Source organism: Paroedura picta, chromosome 7, assembly GCF_049243985.1.
Source record: "Paroedura picta isolate Pp20150507F chromosome 7, Ppicta_v3.0, whole genome shotgun sequence".
In the NCBI taxonomy this organism is placed as follows: domain Eukaryota; kingdom Metazoa; phylum Chordata; class Lepidosauria; order Squamata; family Gekkonidae; genus Paroedura; species Paroedura picta.
Window position 1 is genome coordinate 93,909,385 of NC_135375.1, and position 22,104 is coordinate 93,931,488.

The 22,104-nt window shown below is 44.6% G+C and overlaps 1 protein-coding gene and 1 long non-coding RNA gene across 3 annotated transcripts in view; one reads left to right on the plus strand and one right to left on the minus strand.

The window, feature by feature from the left end:
• KCMF1 (potassium channel modulatory factor 1) overlaps positions 1–17,898 on the plus strand; it is a 51,300-nt gene extending 33,402 nt beyond the window's left edge. For both annotated transcript variants that reach the window (XM_077345436.1, XM_077345435.1), the window contains exons 3-7: positions 5,450–5,589; positions 11,172–11,273; positions 12,135–12,309; positions 13,100–13,382; positions 15,682–17,898. In XM_077345436.1, the coding sequence (XP_077201551.1) occupies positions 5,450–5,589; positions 11,172–11,273; positions 12,135–12,309; positions 13,100–13,382; positions 15,682–15,943 (962 nt within the window). In that variant the 3' untranslated portion in view covers positions 15,944–17,898. The remainder of the gene's footprint in view (positions 1–5,449; positions 5,590–11,171; positions 11,274–12,134; positions 12,310–13,099; positions 13,383–15,681) is intronic.
• LOC143841301 (uncharacterized) lies at positions 13,973–15,711 on the minus strand. Its single transcript, XR_013232660.1, has 2 exons — positions 15,573–15,711; positions 13,973–14,145 (listed from the first exon to the last, which is right to left on the minus strand). It is a non-coding gene; the product is annotated as an uncharacterized LOC143841301 (long non-coding RNA).
• Positions 17,899–22,104: the final 4,206 nt, after the last annotated feature.

Sequence of the window (22,104 nt, forward strand, 5' to 3'; positions counted from 1 at the left end):
CATGCCCAAGTGATTCCCCCCCCTCTCAAAATCTCCAGAATCCAGCTTGGCCTAGAGGGATTAAAAAAGAAAAAAAATCAGTTCTGGAGCCATATGTAAATAAGACATTTTTCTGTGAACCCAAGAAAATACACAGGAAAAAAATCTTTTTGAAAGTTTTTTTTAAAGCTTAACTCCGCCCCCTCCCCAAAAAACCCAGAGAATCAAAGCCTGCCCTGCACATACCTTGTATTAGGCTTGTGCGCTTCAGCCGCTTTGGTGGCCATTCAAGCCTGAAGCGGCCAGCGTTATGGGGAGGAAGAGCGGTGCCGGAGACAGCACACCAGTTGGCGCATGCACGCAGGAGCAGAGCTCTGCACCTGCATGCAAGCACTGGGTTGTGCGCCGCCGTCAGCCCCACTCCTCCCCCCTGCACTGCAGCGCTGGCCACCTCGAGCTTAAATGGCCGCCAAAGTGGCCGAAGCGCGCCAAAGCGCTCAAGCCTACCTTGTAGCTTCAACAAAGTAATGCTGGCTGAGAAAGGAGATTAGATGCTGATTAGAAGAAGAAATGCTGATTATGAAAGAGATAGGTATATATGAGATTGGAGCGGCAGTGAGAGAGGGGGGAATGAGAGTGAGTACAGTGGCAGGGCTTCAGACTTCGAGCCCCCAGTCAACTGGGCTTCAGTGAGCAGGGAAGGTTGAAGCAGAAACTTCTTTCCAAAGTTCTTTCTTGAAGAGTTTGATATTGCAGCTGCCACCCACCTGTTGTTATGTGGGGGAGGGGGGCTGGGAGAGGCAGGCTTTCTTACCTCCTCCCCAGCTTTTCAGTGGTGGTGGTGGCAGCAGCAAGAGGCTTTAAGAAGAAAGCACAGGAGATATAACTGTCCACTTCAGCCTTCCTGCCTCTCTCCTCAGCTGCCCAGCTGATTTGGCATGTGGCTGGTTGGAGGGTTGAGGAAAGAGAGACCCGGATGAGGAATGCAGGGGGCAGGGGAGATTGGGGGACAGAGGTGATCTCCATCCCTCGCAAATTTGGTGAATGACTTACTTATATAAAACAGTTTTGTTTAATAGCAATGATTTAGAAACTATCGCCATTAAAATAAAAATCCCTGAAGTCTGAAAAATAATTCTGGTTCCTAACATTTTGGCCTGGTCCCTAAAGCCAAAGAAGGTTTGTCCCATCAAACTAGTAATTTTTTGTGTTTTTAAAAAAAGTATCAGGAGGCCTTTTAAGGCACCACTTTCACACTGTCCACTATGGTGTGCAATAATTTGCTTTAGCACACTCATTTTGTTAAACCTCTTCCATGTTCTGCTGCCAGTCCTGGGTTCATTTCACATGTGTCTGCTGTCTCCTCGGGGCATAGTTAACTAGGTATTTCATGATCTCTATACATCATACTGATGCACTTTGTGCATATGTGAGGCCTCGATGGGGAAAAATATGTAGGCATGACTCCTGCCCCCCCCCCCCCACTGCCCCATATAAAGCTTGGGCTGCCCATGCCCAGATTGTTATTCTTTCCTGATCAACTATTTTCATCTGCTGCACGTGGTGGCATCAACTGGGGAGTCTTCTTTCTGAGTCTTTGTTTTGCCTTCTGTTTTTTAAAAAACAGTAGTTTATAGTGCATATGCCTATTGAACATATTTATAGCACACGCAGTCTTCTTTGCAGTGTGCTGTGGCTCTTAGGTGCCTATGGCGAGGGAGGGCGGTATAGAAATGTAATAAATAAATAAATATGGCAAAGAATACTCAGGCTCTTTCAACCAGGGTTTCGTGAAACCCTGAGATTTTTTGACAGGATGGGATTTAATTAATTTTTAATAATTTTTTTAAAAAATGGGTTAATGACTTATTGGGTGATATGCCCCTATATGGTCGTGTTGACTTGTTTCCCCACCCTACCAAATAAAATGGCCAGTGATGGGCCTGGAGTGATTGGGAAGGGGATGGGCCCTGGGTGGGCATGGACACAGCTCTGCTTCCCAGTCGTATTCTGCAGAATCTCAGCACCTCTGGGGTTTCTCAAAGCCTGAAGAATGATTCAAGGATTTCTCAACAGTAAAAAAGTCGAGAGAGACTGCTTTAGATGTTGCTGGCAATGCTGAGGGCAAGCTTTCTCCTTCAGGTGGGCATGATCACAGTCTCCGCTGCTCAAGGGCAGACTAAAGACACCTGTTCTTGGGGAGAAAGTGCAGTCTGATTTGTTCTGAGCCTTCTGGAGAAACTGAGCTAACAATGTAACCTTATGTGGCATTGCAGGATGGTGAGTTACTCGTGTCGCCTTTTCCTGCCATGTTCTAGTTGCTCATTTTTATGAGCAAGTAGACCTTTTCTAAAAGCACCGTCCGTTGCAAAGGGTTTCCTAGCAGCCTGCAGAGTAGCACCAGGATTCCTTTCTGTTCTCCCTGGATGAACTGTCAATGTGAAAGCATACATTTACTCTTGATTTTCCTGATGTAAATCACAACATGAGTTTTGTAGGTGAGCTTGATCTAAATGTCTCAGACTTGCAAATAGTCATGTCCAATTGCCTCTGATGGCCAGGACGTCTTCCTGGTGGCCAAGCTTAGCTAGCTTGTACTGATCAGAAAAGACTTTCTGTGAAGCTTTTTGTATGCCTTAATGGAGCGATGTATGGATGAACAGGCTAGTAAAATACCTTCGGGGCAATAACTTTTGCAGACTTGGCTGGGAAATGGTTATGCAGAAAGGGGTGCGTTTTTTTAGCCTCCCAAGGACTGTCAAGTTTCTACGTTTAGCAATATTTTGGGCTGACCCTCATTCATAGTACAGATCTTCAGGGCATGACCTGGGGGTGTTTTTGTGTTGTATGCACGTGGCAGTAGGCTTCTTTGTTCATTTAATGTGTTCAGTGAAATATGAAGATAATGCAGCAGTAGCTGCTCTTTTTCAGAGATGGTTTATGGAGGTATAATGGGGGGGGGGGGCTAAAGGGCTTTTTCCTTGCATTCATATGCCACGAGCAAAGTCTGTGCACATTTGGCTTCCAAGGCAAAGCCCATCATAGCAATTGACAGAGCTGCCCTGTTTTAATGAGGAGTGGTCCTTGATCATCCGTGAGACGAAAGCAGAGGTGATAATGCAAGACTTTCCCAGTGCAGGTGCGATCAAAAAACCTTCCCTGGTGACTGTGTCTCGGTAGAGGTGGCAGCTCTTGGCCCTTACTCCTTGGTTTGATTTAATGGGGCAGATCTTCTCACTAAGGGCATTTCTACTTCCTCTTCCTTGAAGCAGGTGGCACAAAAATTCCCGTATGGGCAAAACCTATTTCAGCCTTTCGCTGAAGTGGAAGAGCTTAAATACTAGAAGCTGCCTGATGGATGGGTTCAAGCAGAACTTTCGGGGGCAAACAGTAGTGTGGCATCTATTAGCAATCTTTCTGTCTCCTGGTCCGAGGGTGAACTCATGCATTAATCTCACGACCACAGAATTTCCCTGTTCAGGCAAAGTTAGACTTGGTTTTTGACTTAACAGCACTTGGAGATTTTGCCTTGGAGGCGCTTTCAAATGAGAAATCCCAACCCCACCTTCTTGGCTATTTTGAGAAGGTTCTGCTTAGTGTGCACGTGCATGTCTGCATTGGCTCACAGCCTTCAACTGATAAGAGAGTGAAGCAGATTTCAAGTAAAGTTGTTGAATTACTTTAATTTATACGTTAAATGTTCACTGAAATCTGTGTCCCAATAAGTGGCCTTGCTGTAGTGCCTAATTCAAAGTCTGAAAACTGCAGCTGCATCCTTTAAAAGACCCGGTCCATCAAGTGGGAACAGAAAGATTTCAGACAAATTACAAACTTCTGAAATGATTACTGATGGTTAAACTGAATCCAAACAGTAATGGGCAACCTTATAACCCTGACCAAAATTTATTGAGAACCCCAATGCAGTCTCAATCTTCCACTCTTTCCTATAGAAGGTGTTGTGTTTTTTTTTGGGTTTTTTTGCATGTGTGAGAATTGTGTTCATTGAACATAGTGAGGATTTTTAGACTTCCTAAGAATGCTCTTGGGTTGAGCTTGTGATGGAGACTTCTTAGCTCCCTGTCATGGATGCCAGCATCTGGTGCCCTTGTTATAAACAGCACCGCTGCTACTTATGTGGCCTCATCAAAAGCTGCTTAAGTGCTACAGTCTTACTGAGCAACAAGCACATTCCTTTAAGCACTGTCCTAGTTCTGATAACTGGGCCTAAGCAGTTTGGGTTTTCTGAGGAGGCTTCAGTTGAAGAGAGGCACTATGTTTGAACTTTTCTCATCCTGTAAGCCCAGCAGCATATAAAGAAAAGGAATTGTGGCTCTCTTTGCCCATCATTTCTGCTTTGTGCATTTGGACCTGCTGCCACTACGCGGGAGTTTATGGTTCTCAGGCTTCAAGGGGCTCTTAGAACATTCTGCAAAGTTTTGAAGATTGCGCTCCTGGATGCTGCAGATGTAATGCTCTCTCCTAAATTCCATTTTCTAGTTGGGAACCAGCCTTACAGCAACTGCTGTCTTCTCCACTATGTGCCCCTCCGTCCCCCAGTGTTCTTATTCCAAAGTTGCTTGTGATTAATGCTGGTGATCACCAATGGTGAACTGCGCTTGTGGGAAAGGGTCTGATTTGCTGCAGGAAGCAAGCCTGCGTTCTTAGGACTGGCCCACTCAGGTATATGGAGACTCCGCTTGACCTTCTTTGGGCTCAGACTACCAAGTGCTGTTAGTTCACAGTGAACATTCACATCATGGGGTTTGTGCAGAAGTATTTTGAGCTTCATCTGGCACATTTTGCCCCCCTTTGAGTGATAGGCTTTGATTACAGATGGCAGCCCCCACAGTGATATGAATCCAGCGATCTGCTACCACTTCAGAGTTTGTTGAGAGAAAGATAGATGATGATTTATAAAGTGCCTTTTAATTATTGCCTAAACTGGTCGGCCTTGAAGAAACTGTATGCAAAGCCCTTAATATACTGGCATTTTGAAGCATTTCATCGTTAGGATGACTATTTGTAGGATACATGTTCAGGGCTTAAATGCTGCTAGGCTACTTGATGGCTTCCTAAATGTTAACCTCCTCCTCCCTGCGTAATGTATAAGATTGGCAAGGAGGGGTGACTTTGTAATTAAGTAGTATCACAAAACTCTAGCCATGTGAATTCAGAAGTTAAATTGTATATTGTAAATTGTCAGCGTGCCTTCAGTAGATGATAAAATGTTTAATGCTAAGAATGTATATGTTTGGTTTGATTGTCTTAGTTAAAAGATCTTCAGAGTTTGTGTTTCCCCCTACCTTATGATGATGATGATGATGATAATGTTGGCCATTCAGTCATGTCTGACTCTTGTCGATCCTATGGCTCAGTTGTCTCCGCATCTTCCAATCTTGCACCGCTTCTTTTAGTTGTGTAATGCTGTGGCCCGTGTCCTTCATGAGCCCAAATATTTTTGTTTTTCCAGATTTGTACTATGGTGGAGAAGCTTTCTCTGTAGAGCAGCCACAGTCTTTTACTTGTCCTTATTGTGGAAAAATGGGTTATACGGAAACGTCTCTTCAAGAACATGTTACTTCAGAACATGCAGAAACATCGACAGAAGTGGTAAGCTTGAACGATTTCTGAATGACCCCCCAGATGCAAAATCTTCAATTCTATCCACCATATTAGAATGAGAATTTTAACTCCATTCATAAATAAGAAATATTCCCCGCTCCTCGGGATCTGCAACTTCTGCATTTGTGTTTCATCAACCATCCTATTTAGTTTGCCCCACCCCTGCCCAGGCCTTTTCTCCATGACAGGGTCAAGCTGTTTACAAGTTGCGAAGAAAGTGTGGTTAAAATCCTGTCATTTTTTTATCCCCAGATGTCCCCGTATTTTGATACATCACGATGAAAACCGTAATGTCTCTTAATTTTTGCATAGCATTTGAAGTTATGTTCAGAGCACTTTACATTTCTTATCTTAATAGGCCCTGCAGCAGCCCTGTAGGGTAGGCCAGCTGAGACTGAGCGAACTGTGGTCTGCCTGAAGCCACACGTAGAATTCAGGCAGCCTGGCTCATACCTCAGTTCCTCACTGAGCCCCCTACCAGCTGTTGAGAAAACAGCACCTTTGATTTGTGGGTTGCTGAAGGGCACTCTGGGGGATGCCCTGACTCTCTAGTTTTACTTTGTTTAGTTTACTGTAGCTCAGTGGAAAGGGAATAAACCTGTAAGCAGATCTCTTGGTGCAGTTTTTAAATCATTTGCTGCTACAACTGATGACCAAGACTGCCATCCAGTTGAAGAATACTTTGTTGTCCAGCTGCAGCTAAATGTATATTTATTATCAAAAACCTTCATATCTATGCCCCCCCCCCCCCCGGGGACTCGGGTTCTGGACCCGAAGCAAAACATCATCAGGACCTCCTCTCCACCCGATGGTAGTGGGAGGGAGGGGGGGGGAAGTTGAGCTGCCGTTCTTGCCATGCCCGACAATATTGGCATTGTTTTTATGGGGTTTTAATGGGGATATGTGATATTGTTACCTGCCACAAGCCGCAAGGGAGTGGCGGGATATAAATCTAATAATAATAATAATAATAATAATAATAATAATAATAATTTTAAAAGTACCTTGACGAGGAAATGGTGGAAATGCAAGTTTAAAGCCACGATCCATTAGTTAGACAGAGACATTAATATTTTCTCTCCTCCCCCCACCCAGTATTATGGAACACGCTAGAAAGGCATTTTATATATTGCTGATTTGTGTGTGTGGGAATGTTATCCTACAATGAATGGTGCCAAAAAACCAACCTGCCTTTTTAGTACTATTTTTAGCTGAGCAATTTTTTTGAGTAAAATTCCAGGACAGAAACTTTATACATAGCAATACAAATTAACAAAATGGGTCTATATAAGTCTTGCACTTCTGATTCTAATACTTAATGAACAGGACCCAATTTTGAACACACTGTTTTGTTTATATCAATTCCACATTAATCAGATTTGCTAATGTAACTGTTTCTTCTATTTGTCAAATTATTTACGATTTATCATCAAAGGAGGTCCCCTTTTCTGCCTTGCTGCTGTTTAGATTCTTGCAGCAAGACAAAACATCTGTTGTAAATGTGATCCTCAATATTTCAGTTGAGTGTCTTGGACCTAAACACAAAATAACATGGCAACAAGACTGTCAGGAAGCATCTGTAAATGTACTCTCTTATTTACTCTTCTGAAAGGTCATACCCTGGAATCAATCATGCATGATACGTTATAGATGTTATCCGATAGCTGTTCATTTTTTTTAAATTACAATTATTCTTGAACATGCTGGGAAAGCCGTTCTGTAGGCATTACTTTCTTTTATTTATGGGGCCAGTTAGATTGTTAAATTGATCAGTACTGGAATGTAAGTTCTGATTGATTCCACTGGGTGGCAGTAATGTTACGTAGATGTCAATCACTAGTCCGGCCTGGGTTTTCTTGTGATTATGCTGCCTGCATCCTGGTGTCCCAGCTTATACTATCTGTGGGCGGTTTACCCTGAAGGCCTACCAAGAGAGAGCTTCTAGATTAAAAGCTTTCCTATGGGAACAAGCGATTGGGGCCCTGGGGAAAGATCAGCCTGTTTGGAGGGTCAAAGAACTAGAGGCTACGAACTGAACTTCCTCAGGTGGGTCAGCACACTCAGGAACCCTGTAAGAACCAGACATCTCCTCAGCACCAAAATCAGTTCCAGTACTGAGGAGTTTGTTGAAGTTTCTGTCTAAGAAATCTTAAGTTCAGATCTAAGGAATTTTACCAAGCTGTCTTCACCTTTGAAGATTTCAGTTCCTAAAGCGTAGGCCCCATACCCTACTGCTGACTCCGGGGTCTGGTCTTGGATCCTCGGACAATGATTAAGTTATTGAGGTTCAGTTACCATCTCTGGTTCTGCGCCAACCTTTGCTGAACAAGGAAAGGATGTTGGAGACTTCTGACATTTGGGTTTCACCCATGCCTTTTTAATGGAGCCTACCACAAGAACCATGGTTCCCTACCCCATAATGCTTTCACCCTTGTACTGGCCAGGCACCTTACCCTGGGATCAGAAGTCTTCCTTCTACCAACCTGTACCTCTGGTCACGGTTCCGAGACAGGTTTCAAAATTCCCACACAATCATTTTCCCTACCAGGATGGTGTTGATAGCCGCTTTCAACCAAACTGTGTGAAAAGTTTTTGAAGGGTCTGGCTCTTTCAACGATTCCTCAGTGGAGGCTTTCCCTGCTTCTTTCCTGTTTAACATATAAACCATCTGAACCCATAGCTACGTGTGACCTCTCTTTGCTGTCATTTAAAATTCAGTTCCTGTTAGCCGTCATACCAGCTTACTGGGTGGGTGAGTTGAGGGCCCTCAGTTGTTCCCTGCCCTTTACTAAATTTTATGCACATAAAGCGGAGCTACATACCAAGCGGAGTTTCCTGCCTAAGGCGGCCTCCGCTTTCTGTATTTCCTAAGATACTGTTCTTCCAGTGATTCCCCCCCCCTCCACCCCCTCTGGCCCAGTGGAACAGAAACTGCACACTCCAGATGTGAGAAGGGCTCTCTTGTTTTGTTTGGATCTCACAAAGGATCTCAACCTACTTGTATGCATTGCTGGACTACATAATGGATGAGTGCCCTCTTCCAGTCAAGGCACATTCCACTAGATCTCAGGCATATTCTGCTGCTTTCCCAGGAGAGGTTTTCCTGCTGAATATCTGCAAAGTGGCAGTGTGGTCTTCTGTGCTGACGTTTGTCGAGCATTATACCATCGACATTTACTCCAGGAGAGATGTGGCTGTGGGGAAAGTGGTACTGTGATCATTGTTTCACTGAGTATCCCACACCAATCTCCTGTGCTAAGTCAACTTGCTACTCTCCCATGTGGGACTGCACAGAAGACGCAAAGACTAAAAATGGCTGCAGTTACCGGGAGCTGATATTTGTCGAGCAGTCTTCTGTGCAGGCACACAACCTTCCCTTCTTTCCCTGCTGCGGGATCCTCTACCTGTGATCCATATCCACGGGAGTGAAGGGGGGACTGAGGGAAAGAGGGCTTTCCCTGTTTCCGCCACATGCTTGTTTGGGTGGGAAATGCTGGCTGTTGTCGGAAGGGAAGGTGAGCACTCCAGAGCTAGAAATCTGCAGAGTTCTGTGCGTGTGCACAGAAGACCACTCAACAAGTAACGGTTACATGTAGGTGCAACCGTGTTTTTATGTTTGCACTCTAGAAATATATAAGGACTTTAAGTAAGTTTTTCATCTTGAAGATGAAGAAACCCCTAACTTTCCAGCAGCAAAGGCCCTGGGGCAGAAGAATTTTTCTTCCTGGGGGGGAGAAATTGCAATAATAATCACAACCAGTTATGTCCTATCTATAATAAAGGTAAAGGTATCCCCTGTGCAAGCACTGGGTCATGTCTGACCCTTGGGGTGACGCCCTCTAGCGTTTTCATGGCAGACTCAATACGGGGTGGTTTGCCAGTGCCTTCCCCAGTCATTACCGTTTACCCCCCAGCAAGCTGGGTACTCATTTTACCGACCTCGGAACGATGGAAGGCTGAGTCAATCTTGAGCCGGCTGCTGGGATTGAACTCCCAGCCTCACGGGCAGAGCTTTCAGACTGCATGTCTGCTGCCTTACCACTCTGCGCCACAAGAAGCTCTCCTATGTATAATACTGAACCTCAAAAGACACATTTTAAGAAATATTAGTTCATTCATTTTCATACAAAAGCAGATTTCTGTACAATATGGGTATGGATTCATGGAGTCTTGTTTTAAGAGGTTACACTCAAATATAGATTTATATATTTAAAAAATGTTTTCTAGTGCCTAGTCTCAAACTAGAATTTAACTATTCAGATACACGTGCAACCTTGGCTTGTTTGGGAGAGAAATGGTACTTTGTTGGGAATTTTCTCACCCTCTTTGTCAGAATAAGGGCAGCAATAGCTTTTTCATACACTGGGCATTTCACTCCATTGTTGAGGTTATGCAACTCACTCAAATTCCAGAGAGGTCATCGAAGAAGGAACTTAGTTGTGTGGAGCAAAGGAGGGAGATGTAACCAGCTTTTCCCATAGCAAGGTTACTTCATTTCCTGATATGCTAGGGGAGACAGGATAGTGTTGTGCCTAACCCTGGAACAAGAAAGCTTATAGCCAAAGGACAACCAGGTTTAATTTTCATCCGAGAGAGTCCAACCGATTGATCACAAACTGGATTGGTGTGGTCCAGTACTGATGAAGTGTTTTTTAAAGCATTAACTTCCTTAGTACAACCAGTTTGCACATGGAATTCCAGAACACATATAGTTCATTCTATGACTTCCCAAACAGCAGTGTGGCGAGCATCTTGTTGTCTGGTTACGGGGAAAGCCCTGGCCGATTCGGAACTATCTCGGAACCACGGAGTTATAGCTTGTATTCCTTCACAGTCAGAAAGGGCTTCAGAGCCACGTTTCTTAAACGTGTTTGTTCAGTCTGGCTTTATTCCACAGTTGATGATGTATTGCCTATTGCCTTTGCATTTCTCTGGTGGCAGATAGGGAACTTGTCCTTGGCACAAGCACACTTAAATTACCACTAGAATGAACTATACATTTCTAGGAAGGAATATACTGGCAGTTTGGAGTGCTTGATTCCGAGAGTCGCATCTGCTTGAAAAAGGAGGCGGTTTCATAAGCCCCGTAATGCCCCCTCCATATTTGACCCCCACTGAGGTGGTTTATTGGTGTGTATGAGGCTCGGTTCTAAGAGGCCTCTTCTTGATCACATCACAATTTCTTGGTTGCCTGTGTCAACCCTGTTGTGGTGCTAGACTACGCCACCAGCTTGATTCCATCTTTCCCATGGGGAAGGGGGAAATGAGGTGCCTCTCACAAGCCCTTTCAAGTGTGCTGTTTATAGACAACTCATGATAGAAGTTGCCAAAAGTCCCCCATTAGTGTTCCTCCCATATCTAATCCTTGTTCAGGTGTTCTTTTTCCCTGGCTAGTCTTTTAAAAAAATAATGTAACAACCTGGAACCTGGAGTTGCTAGGACACAACGCTATTTTCCCCAAACTGATTGGAGACAAAAGCCTAGCTGTTTTGTTCTCTAGTATGAAGTTTTCTATCAACCCCGTTCCCCTATTCTAGACTCAAACAGAGCTTCTAACTTTGTCGTTTCAGATTTGTCCAATATGTGCAGCATTACCAGGAGGAGATCCCAATCATGTCACGGATGACTTTGCAGCTCATCTTACACTGGAACATAGAGCTCCTAGAGATTTAATATCCTTTGTCCAGGACAAGAAGAAACAGCAAGATTGTTGTGGCTTTATATATTAATAGCTACCTAGAGATTGATTTTGAAATGGGTGGTTCTCCTGGCTGGTTAGTGCCGAGTTATTTTGGTGTGACGGGTTAGACATGCCAAAAGAATTGTGTTTGGACGCTTCCTGATTGCATCAGCAGTGGCTAACAAAAATGGGTACATCTGATTTTACTTCCTTTATAGACAAGGAGTCATTCGGACAGAATGGTCTGTCATTGTCCATCTAAACCCCAGGGGTCAGAGACTTTTTATAATTAAAGAACCAAACTGCTTCACAATTCGGAACAAGAGATAAGAAAGCCCATTTGTGTAACTGAAAATATATGGTTTAGCATTACCGATAACCAGTATGTTGATAATCATAACTTTTCTGCAAACCAAATACTGGTTGTGAGTCTGCTGTTAGGAGGTTGCCTGCATGAGGTCGCACAATAATATAGACAGGAGCAATCCCCATGTTCAGTTCATTTGCCCACGGTAGACTGTGTTCATGCACCCCAGTGTTATCTGGATTGGGTGATATCAGCAGTACCATAATAAGGGCAATGACAGCCATGGACATCTCTTGCATTATTGGTGGTACAAAAAGAGGATGAAAGAAGGGCATGAGCTGAACCTTTGCCTACTGATTTTATGATGTGCACACCTGGTTTTTAAGCCCCAGAATTCTCTCTTGTAGAACTTTGAATTAAATGATAACGCTGCAAAGTTTAATTATTTTTGCCACGATCCTAATGCTCCATTCTTCTGGTAAAGGTTCTCTTTGTCAGTAATTCCACAGCGTGTCTTTTTTTTGTTTGCCTTAACTCATCGGTTACGATGAATCCAGCGGTGTTCGGCATGTACGTAGAATGTTTCACCCAGGCCGGGGTTTGGGTGGCCCTCGCGCACGTAGATCAAACATGCACTTTACTAGCAGTTCCACTGGTGGGTTTTCATCTTCACAGAGTTCGTATTCTCCAAGCAATAGGGAAGCCATGGATCCTATAGCTGGTGAGTTGAAGGAATATTTATAGAAGTGCCCAAGCTTTGCTATCTGGCATTCATGGGAAACAGGGGGTTGCTTTGCGCCATGTTGTGAGGGTCCCTTCCCTCCTTATCCTGACTGCTTCCTCCTTGGCCTCATTCAAGTGGCTCATTGGCTCATCTCCCCCCCCCTCATATCCTGTTCACCTTCCTCTGCATGTTCACTTCGAGCAACCACTGATTCTTGCTGTCCATTTTCCCCACCCATCCTACCAATCAACCTGATTAACTGAGTTCTTCAGGTATTAAAAGGCCCAGATAACAAAGCTTCTACCCATGTTCCATTGTGTTTCTGAGTCTGTGTGTGTTCGTTGGGTACTAAAAGCAGGAGTGTTTCTGATGCACTGTTATCAACACCTAAATTTCAGTGGAGCTCAGTTTAAATATGCATGTACGTTCATATTTTTACTTGTCAAAAGCGTTACCGTTTGCATTTGAGGAGTGGCTGCCTTGAAGGACAGTTCTGTAGCCATTTCAAAAGCCTCACCATCTCAACAGAGGCCAAATATACCCACAAAGGCCCCAGCATTTTCCCCTTGTTTGTTTCAGCCTCTGAGGTGTTCTAGCTCTGGCTGTAGATTAGGTTGAACACTATAAGAGCTACGCCTTGTTCTTGTTGCATAATCGTGGTAAATTACAAATGTATGAGACGGTATTCAGGAAGCAATTGGCTGTGATAATCAGAGGGGAAGCATCAGCATTCTGTCAAATGGTTCCATTATTACTGTGAAAACGTCCTTGTTTTTCCTGTTCGCAGAGCTTTTATCTCAGTTGTCCGGTGTGAGGCGCTCTGCAGGGGGACAGCTCAATTCCTCTGGCCCTTCTGCCTCGCAGTTACAGCAGCTGCAGATGCAATTGCAGCTAGAACGGCAGCACGCACAGGCGGCACGGCAACAACTGGAGACTGCACGGAACGCGACGAGGCGCACCAACACTAGCAGCGTCACCACCACTATAACACAATCGACAGCAACAACCAACACATCCAACACAGAAAACAGTCAACAGGCTATCCAGAATTCTCAGTTCCTCCTTACAAGGTAACTCATTCTTGGGGGACCGGCACTGTTACTGACCTTCTAGGCCTGTGGCCTTCACTTTGCAGCTTGCATAATTCCCTTCAACAAAAAGAGTCACGTTTTACTTCCAACCCTGGCATGAAGCCTGCCACCTCCTGGAGGTGCTCAGCTTACCCATTCTTCCAGCAGCCTCTCTTTCAAGGGGGGGGACCACCTGCCAACCCTAAGCCCCATGGGTAGAGGCCTGGCCCACTTTCCTGAAACATGTTGCCCGTGCCCCATCGAGGAACTGTACCTATGTCAAAGAGCCCCGTGTGAGTCCCGTTGTCATTGTTTGGGTACACGGGCAACATCCTTACTCTGTTCCCATCTTAGTAGAAACAGACTTTTTCAGGCAGCCTTTTTCAACCTTTTGACCATGGACTTGTTGGCTTGGCTCAAAGAGAGGCGAATGAAACCAGAGTCCCAGTGAGCAATCAGTTATGCCACTTCCTCTAGCTTGGCCAGCTTTCCACATACTGAGAGAGGCCAGTGTTCCTCGTCTCTGTTGAGCTGTGATTAATTGTGCCTGCAAAATTAATTGTTAACGCCTGAAAAAAGCAGCTCATGTGGACCCAAAACTAACAGCATTTATTTCACCTCAACAGTTATCTGTACCCAGAGTCTTTATAAATAGTAGGGCAACACTACATGAGATGATCACTTCCATCCACGTAGCCTCTCTGATAGCTTGTGTTTGTAGCAGTTAAAAACTTCAGATAACTTCAGAGGAATCCAGGGCAGTCTACCAAAAAAAGATGGGGATATGAAACAAAGGACCCATTAAAGATGAGAAATAACAGATATCAGTCCCACGAATCTCCATTTGTTAATGTTTTTTTGGTCCTAGAACTCTCAATTTATTGCTATTTTTTAAATGATTGACAGAAAAGGGATGCCACCATGACTTAAGAAACACTTAAATGATTTAGAGAAGCGTCTTTTTGTAAAAAGGCCTCATAACACCGATCAGTCAATCACTGCTTATAGGAATAAATGGAAAACTGGTCTGCAGGAACATTACTTCTAGAAATTATACCCCCACCCCACCCCAATTGTCAGTAATAGTTTTCCCCCTCTTAAAGGTAAGAGAGCTCTGCTTCAGTTTGCTTTACTTGAAATATTTGCATACTTTCCTTTTCCTCTAACTTCCCAAAGAGATAGTTTACCTTGCCTCTTTTGAAGTTTTTCTGTCCGCATGAACAATTAAGGGCGGCAAGTCGTTCGGTAATTGTAACTTCATACTGATGGTTTCAGGCAACGTGAAAGGTGGAAGCCACCCACATATTACGTAGCCTGAAGTCTCTCCTGTCAATGTGCATGTCTGCAGAAGTTGTGTGGCACTGGCCACTGAGTGGGTGGCATGGAAGACACACTGAAGCATGAGGGTGATGAGATGGGGGACCGTTGTTTGCTGGTGCATCTGTCTGCTGTCCCTCAGGCTTGGATGTTTGTGCCTTCTTGCGCTTAGCAGAGACTAAGGCAGCCTTTTTCAACCTTTTGACCATGGAGTAACCCCTGAATTATTTTTCGGGCTTCAAGGAACCCTGGAGATGCCAACATGCCCCTTAAGTGAAAGTTGCAGGAGCCAATCAATCAATCATTTACTGTTTCCATTGTGCTCTACTAGGCCTGTAGAGCAGTTTTTCTCAACTTTTTTACTGTTGAGAAACCCCTGAAACATCCTTCAGGCTTTGAGAAGCCCCAGAAGTGGCATGGTTGTGCGGAATATGGTTGGGAAGCAGAGCTGTGTACTTGCCCACCCAGGGCCCTTCCCACCCTCTCCAGGCCCATCATTGGGGTTTTTTTTTGGGGGGGGGGTCAACATGACCATATTTGGTCATATCACCCAATAAATGCTTAACAAATTTAAAAATATATATATATTAAAGGGCCATCAAGAAGCCCCAGGGTTTCACAAACCACTGGTTGAAAAAGCCTGCTGTCGAGCAACAGGGAAAGCGGGCTCCAGCAGCATCTAGTGATGCCAGCGGCCACCTGAACTTCTGAGAAAGACGACACAATCCTTGGGGCACTCTCATGTAACCCCAGGGCTTCCCGGAACCCTGGTTGGGAATCCCTAGGATAAGAGGATGAGCACCAGTACTTGAGAAGTGGAGGTGGCAGGAATTCTCAAACTACATTTTAAGATTTCTGCACTTCCAGACGTACCTTGGGGGGGGTTACGTCTCGATCGTTTGAACGAGGCCCATCGGTGAATGAGCTCGTGGAGCAGAGTTTTCAGCAGCTGATCCTCTCGCCTCTCCCTCTCCCTCTACAGGTTGAACGATCCCAAGATGTCGGAAGCTGAGCGTCAGTCAATGGAGAGCGAGCGGGCTGACCGCAGCCTGTTTGTCCAAGAGCTTCTGCTGTCCACTTTGATGCGGGAAGAAAGCTCCTCCTCTGATGAGGACGAGCGCGGGGAGGTGGCCGATTTTGGTGCTATGGGCTGTGTAGATATTATGCCTTTAGATGTTGCTTTAGAAAATCTAAATTTAAAAGAGAGTAATAACGGAAACGAGCCTCCTCCACCTCCTCTTTGATGACGTCCCACTCCGCAGACAATGTCCTCTGTGCTGTATTTGCCAATGAAAGTGGACGACAACTATCTTGGGTTTGTTTTGGTGATTGTAATTTCAGGTCTGTCACTCTTGTTACATTGTGTACATTCAAAGGAAGAGAGAGAGAGAGAGAGAGAAAAAAAAGATATATATGATAATCATTTCCACTTAAAATAATTTTTACTTCTAGCAGGTAAATGTAGGTTGCAGTGCAGAGGGGAGGACCCCTCTGTGCCCTGTACTTTTGACATGCAAAAAAAAAAAAAGGCTCTCCTAATACTCCACATTCAAACTGAAGAGGAAAAAAAAATGAAATCTCTAATGAAGCTGCTGTGTGTATTTATGAATATTAATGAATAAAAACTGCTTGGATGGTTTACCTTTACTGCATGAGGTTTTTTGCAGCGTGCATGAGTTTTAGTGACCTTGTCATTTAAAACGAGAATTTAAATACAAGGAGTAAAACTATTTAAAAACAAACAAACACTTCCCTTCTCCTCCTCCCCCCTGAAAAAAAAGCTTCCCCATTATTCAAAGGTTACAACACCAAGTTAGTACTCGCTTAGCAGAGCGTGGCCATGGAGTAGCTTTTGAATAATGTCTGCCGGAACCCGCCGTTCTGTACGTGCCGCGTCAGCACGTCGCCCAAGCTCTGCAGTGGGACAGCTTTGTCGTTTTCCAGGGTGTGGCATTCTGCTCGGTGTGACCCTTGCGTTGCTCTCTTTATGGCCATCACAACATCCATGTGGAGTTTCAGCCTGCTGTATTTGCATCTCTCGGGGGGGGGGGGCACAAAAGTAAGGCCACTGCCAAAACCTTCGGGCAAGAGGGGGGCTTTTGTGTGCCCTTTAATCAGAAAATAATTGTTCAACTTTGTTTAAGGTTTTTTTTTTTCCTCCTTTTTTCGTGGTTGTTAAGCAAAAAAAAAAAAATTCAAGCTGTTAAACATGTTTTTATTCAGGTGTAGATGATTCATTTATCCATTGTCTTAAAACGAAAAAAGAAAACGAAAGTTTAACCTGAATTATGTTGTCTTAGTTTTAAAGCCTTCTTCACCGTCTCAATCTTATGTTTTTGAGTTATTTATGTATTTGCTTCCTAGTTTGCCGAGACTTGTCAGTATCCGGAGAGCTTGAGGGAGGGCGACTTCCCAAACTTTTGTCAATATATTACAACTGCATTCTTAATGCTAACTCTAGCACCTTTTTATTTATTATTTCTTCTTGATTTTTTTTTTCTGGCATAAAGTTTAAAAAAGAAAAAAAAGCCTTTTTATGGAATCATGCCACCTACATGCCTATATTATTAATCCTGTATGTATAAAAATGTACAGTGTTTTTGTGCATAGACTTTCATAATTGCCCCAAGGCAAGGACAAGTAGGGGGTCTTGGTTTTTTGGGGGAGGGGGTGGGAGGGGGATGTAAAGTTAGACTATAAAGACAAAATTGCACACAGCTTCTGAGAAATTTAAACTAGGCTTAGACCATAATCATGTTTCTCTCTGGTACTCCCACTCTTCTCCTCACCCCTCTTTCTCCTCCGTGCCCTCCCATCTCCACCACATTGCAAGCATCTTAGAATAAAGTTACAGACTTGAACGGCGGGCGGGGTTTTGACCGAACTCTTACGTGGATGCTTATCTAAAAATGGCAACAACCCCACTCTGCCCAGGTTTTCATTTCGGAACGACCAGTTATTTCTATATCAAATGCAGTCCTAGACTTGTTTCCTTTTTAGTCTCTGCAACAGAATGTTCTAAGGGGGAGGGAGGGGATTTTACACCAGCCCTCTGGTTACTTTGGGAGTTTAACCCGGTAGGGGAATTTTTTTTATTGTTGAGAATTTTCAAAAACCAGTTTTCAAGCTGTAGTCTTTTCAAACACATCTGCACATTACAATAAGACACACAGTTCAATAAAGCATTTTCAAGACTGTTGTTCAGTTGATCCTTTCTTTGGTGTTGGCGTGCGATCTGGACAAATTGACTCCAGGCATTCTCTCCCAGTGATATTTTTACAGAGACTTCGCGCTGGAGAAGTTCTCGGCGGGTTACACCGAAGCCCTGTTGTACATTTTTGTATTTTAAAAAACGGGCACCCATTTTTTGTGGAAACCAGGGCTTCAGGACCAACCGCTGCGTTTAGGCCAGTTGCTAAGACTGATGCAGGCGGAGGATGTTGTTCTTGAGTTAAGCCATAAGGAAGGGCAGACCAGCTGCTTGGGGTGTAAGGCTCCCTGGCAAGTGTTGCAATTGTGTGTTACGTGGTAGCTGTCAACAGCTGTCCCTCTGCAATCACTGGAGGGCAGAGTTTGATATAGAACAACTCTGTCGTAAACCCTCTGTTTGCTCTTGAAGCTCACTCAGAAATGAAATACAGGGTGAAAGTGTTTAGGGAGGGATTTTATGAGTAGAAGTTGCGTTTTCCCTTAATGGAACTGGGAACTAAGTTTCATCTTCCCTTAATGCATGCTATTGAATTTGCATCCTGCCCCTCACTTGCATCTCAGGGCAGTTAACAATAATTGGTAAAATGTAATATAAATAATACTGGCTAAAAATGATTATCGCTAAAATAAACACCTATCCAGTAACCAAATAAAACCGTTCCCAGCCCTGTTTATCCCAAATGTAAGTTCAGAGCTACCTTCTGGGATTGGTCAGGAATAAAACTGCCCAAGCATTGTGGCCCCCCTGCTTGCCCACCCTCCACTGAAGCATTTTTGCTGATGGATTTCCCCCCACAAAACATGATTTGCTTGCTTGGGGGGGGGGCAAGAAAGATGCTTCTTACCATGAAGACTACAGGCCCACCCATCCCCAATATTATGACCCCCATGGTGAAATGAATGGTCAGTGTGGCAGATAAAAGGCTGAAAAGGCCAGCCCATGGGTTTTTGTCTGTTGCCATAGATGACCTTGGGAAACAGGTTTGTATTGGCAGATGCAGGCCAAGTGTATTCAGGGCCAGCTGACTTAAGGTCTTCAAAGGTCCAAAGCAGCACTTTGAATTTCAGCACAGGAACCAACAGACCTAGGGGAGTGGATGCAACCCTGTCTCTGTCTCTCTTGTGGCCACTGCATTTTGTACCAGCTGAAGCTTCTGAAACGGCAAAGGCGTCCCATGTTGAGTGTGTTGCCATAATCTAGGCTGGATGTTTTGTGAAGTCAGAAATTGCTACCACTGGCAAACCAGCCCTGAGCTTCAAAACTCATGTTGCTTTCGTCACTGGCAGCCTTCAGGATTCCTGTTTAGTGCATGGGCAAGGAAATCCAATGGAAATAATTTTAAAAAATCACTGGTTTTCAAGAAAATGCCATCAAAATGGCAAGTAGACTGGAACTCAAGAATGGGTCAAGTTTAGTTAACGTTCATACGCATTGGCAGGGAACAATTTGAGGACTCGAGTGGGACTGAAGGACTGCCTAGTCCAGGGGTTGTCAAACTGCGGCCCTCCAGATGTCCATGGACTACAATTCCCACGAGCCCCCTGCTGGCAGGGGGCTCGTGGGAACTGTAGTCCATGGACATCTGGAGGGCCGCAGTTTGACTACCCCTGGCCTAGTCTCTCAGGAACCTTCTGAGAGCCAGCACAGTGTAGTGGTAAAAGAGCGGCAGCCTCCAATCTGGAGCACCAGGTTTGGTCTCCCACTCTTGCATGGAGCCAGCTGGGTGACCCTGGGCTAGCCCAGTTCTCTTACAGCTTCTCTCACAGAGCAGTTCTCTTAGTGTTCTCTCAGACCCACCTAGTTCACCGGGTGGCTGTTGTGGGGAGAGGAAGGGAAAGGAGTTTGCAAGCCGTTTTAGGACTCCTCAGGGTAGTGAAAAACAAAATAAAAACCCATCTCTTCTAACATATCATTTTCAGAGGCTGCATTCTGGGGGCACCACCTGCAACAGTCAGGCAGGGAACAACCCAAGAGAGGGTCGAGGCACCAACATTTTCCATCGCACTCCCCTGAGCGACTTGTCTCTTCCGGCTAGTGAAATTTTTTTTAGCTGTCATCCTCTCAGTGACCTTTCCTCCCTGCCTCATGTTTTAATGGCTGTTCTCCTTCCATGGGGCTGAAGTCATTCAGAATGGTGAGGTCACACCTCTGCTCGCTCAATACAAATATCTGACCCAAGTCAACTCCAGTTAGCCATCCCAGGAGTGATGTTTAGAATGGCCCACTATCTACATCAAAAACCCATACTGCCTCCATGCAGATTGAGGGCAATTTCAGGCACAAGCCATACTCAGGCTGCAGGGGCTGGTGATTCGCCCACAAATAAAGAATTGCTATCATTGTTCTGTAGGGCATTTTGGAAGAAACAGACAAGCTGGAATCGGCTGCCTAAGGAGCTCCCCCTCACTAGTGGTCTTTAAGCAGTGGCTGGATAGATACTTATCCTGAATGCTTTAGGCTGATCCTGCACTGAGCAGAGAGTTGGACTAGATGGCCTGCATGGCCCCTTCCAGCTATGATTCTATGACATCCCCAACAATGACAAAACATCACTATGGGGAGATGAACTGATATTGCAAGATGTTTGTGCAGCTTAACTAACCTGCAAAACTGGTTTGCCCAGAGACTAGAGAAAGACAACAAACTACTGTGTATATGCTCTGAGGAACAATAGCTCTAATTATCCTTCACCTTCCTGTGAAAAGGAAAAGCTCATTTTTAAAGTTGGACGAGTGAACTCTTCAAATGACTGAACCACCACAAATGTCATTTGCAATTATCGTTGAGGGTTGCTTCATGCATCACTGCAGAAGACATGCTTTCAGCCTCTTCACCTCTGCAGAGCATTCATATCCCTACAGGGGAAAGCCCTGGCCAACAGCAGGTTCTGGATGTGTATTTCTTGCATGCCCTGACCTGGACAGCCCAGGCTAGTCCAATCACAACGTATCTGAGAAGCGAAGCTGGGTGGGCCTTGGTTGGTACTTGGGTAGGGGACTACGAAGGTTGTTACAAAGATGGTGGTAAGCCACCTCCGAACATCTCTTCCCTTGAAAATCCTACGGGGATTGCCATGAATCAGCAGGGCCTTGATGGCACTTTCAACTACGTTTCTTGCTAGCCTTCAGGCACACAAATGCCCTTTCAGCAGCAGAGACAAAAACAGGCACACCCCAGTGTTTTCTTTCAAAGGTTCAGAATTTCTGTTCCCATGAAGACAAAAAAAAAATAGGAACCTTCTGAATAAGGGGTCACCCGAGGTGATTTTGAGTCACCACGCAGAATGGGTTTCATGTCCAGCTTGTTTGTATTCATCCATCTCCTTCCAGAACACCCCTTTAATGTTGACAAGAAGATGCCTCATGGTGAGGCTACTTGGAGTAGCAATGGATCTTCAGGGTCTCAGGGAAAGGTATTTATAGGAACTGTAATCAAAGTTAGCACAATTAGCCAAAAAGAAGAACAAAGCCTGTTGAGGGGAAATCAGCATGGCTTCTGAAAAGGAAGTTCTAGCCTCACCAACCTTTTGCTTGGAGAAAGTGAACAAGCATGTAGGCAACAGTGACCCAGTGGACATTATATTTTCAGAAGGTTTTGACAAGTTGCGTCAACAAAGACTCTTGAGGAACTCTAGATAAGAGTTTTCTTATGGATTAAAATGACAGAAAGCAAAAAGTAGGAATAAACAGACATGTTCACGATTGAGAGAAGCAAGCAGCCTAGTCTCACAAGGATGAGTATTAGGCTTGGTACTATTTGTTAATGATGTAGTGGTAATTTGTGGATAACACAAAACTATTCAAGATGGTGAAAACCAAGGATGACTGCAAAGAGCTCCAAGAATATTCATAAATTGTATGAGTGGGTAACCATGCAGCAGATTGGAAACAGCTTGGTGTAGTGGTTAGGAGCACAGACTTCTAATCTGACGAGCAGGATTTGATTTCCTGCTCCTCCACATGAAGCCATCTGGGTGACTTTGGGCTTTTCACAGCACTGATAAAGCTGTTCTGACCGAACAGTAATATCAGGGCTTTCTCAGCTTCACCCTCACAGGGTGTCTCTGTTGTGGGGAAGACCGTTGCACGCTGCTTTGAGACTCCTGGTAGAGAAAAGTGGCATATAAGAACCAACATCCTCCTTCAGACGAAGCTCAATGCTGTAAATTTAAGGCATTCCACCCTTTATAGGTTA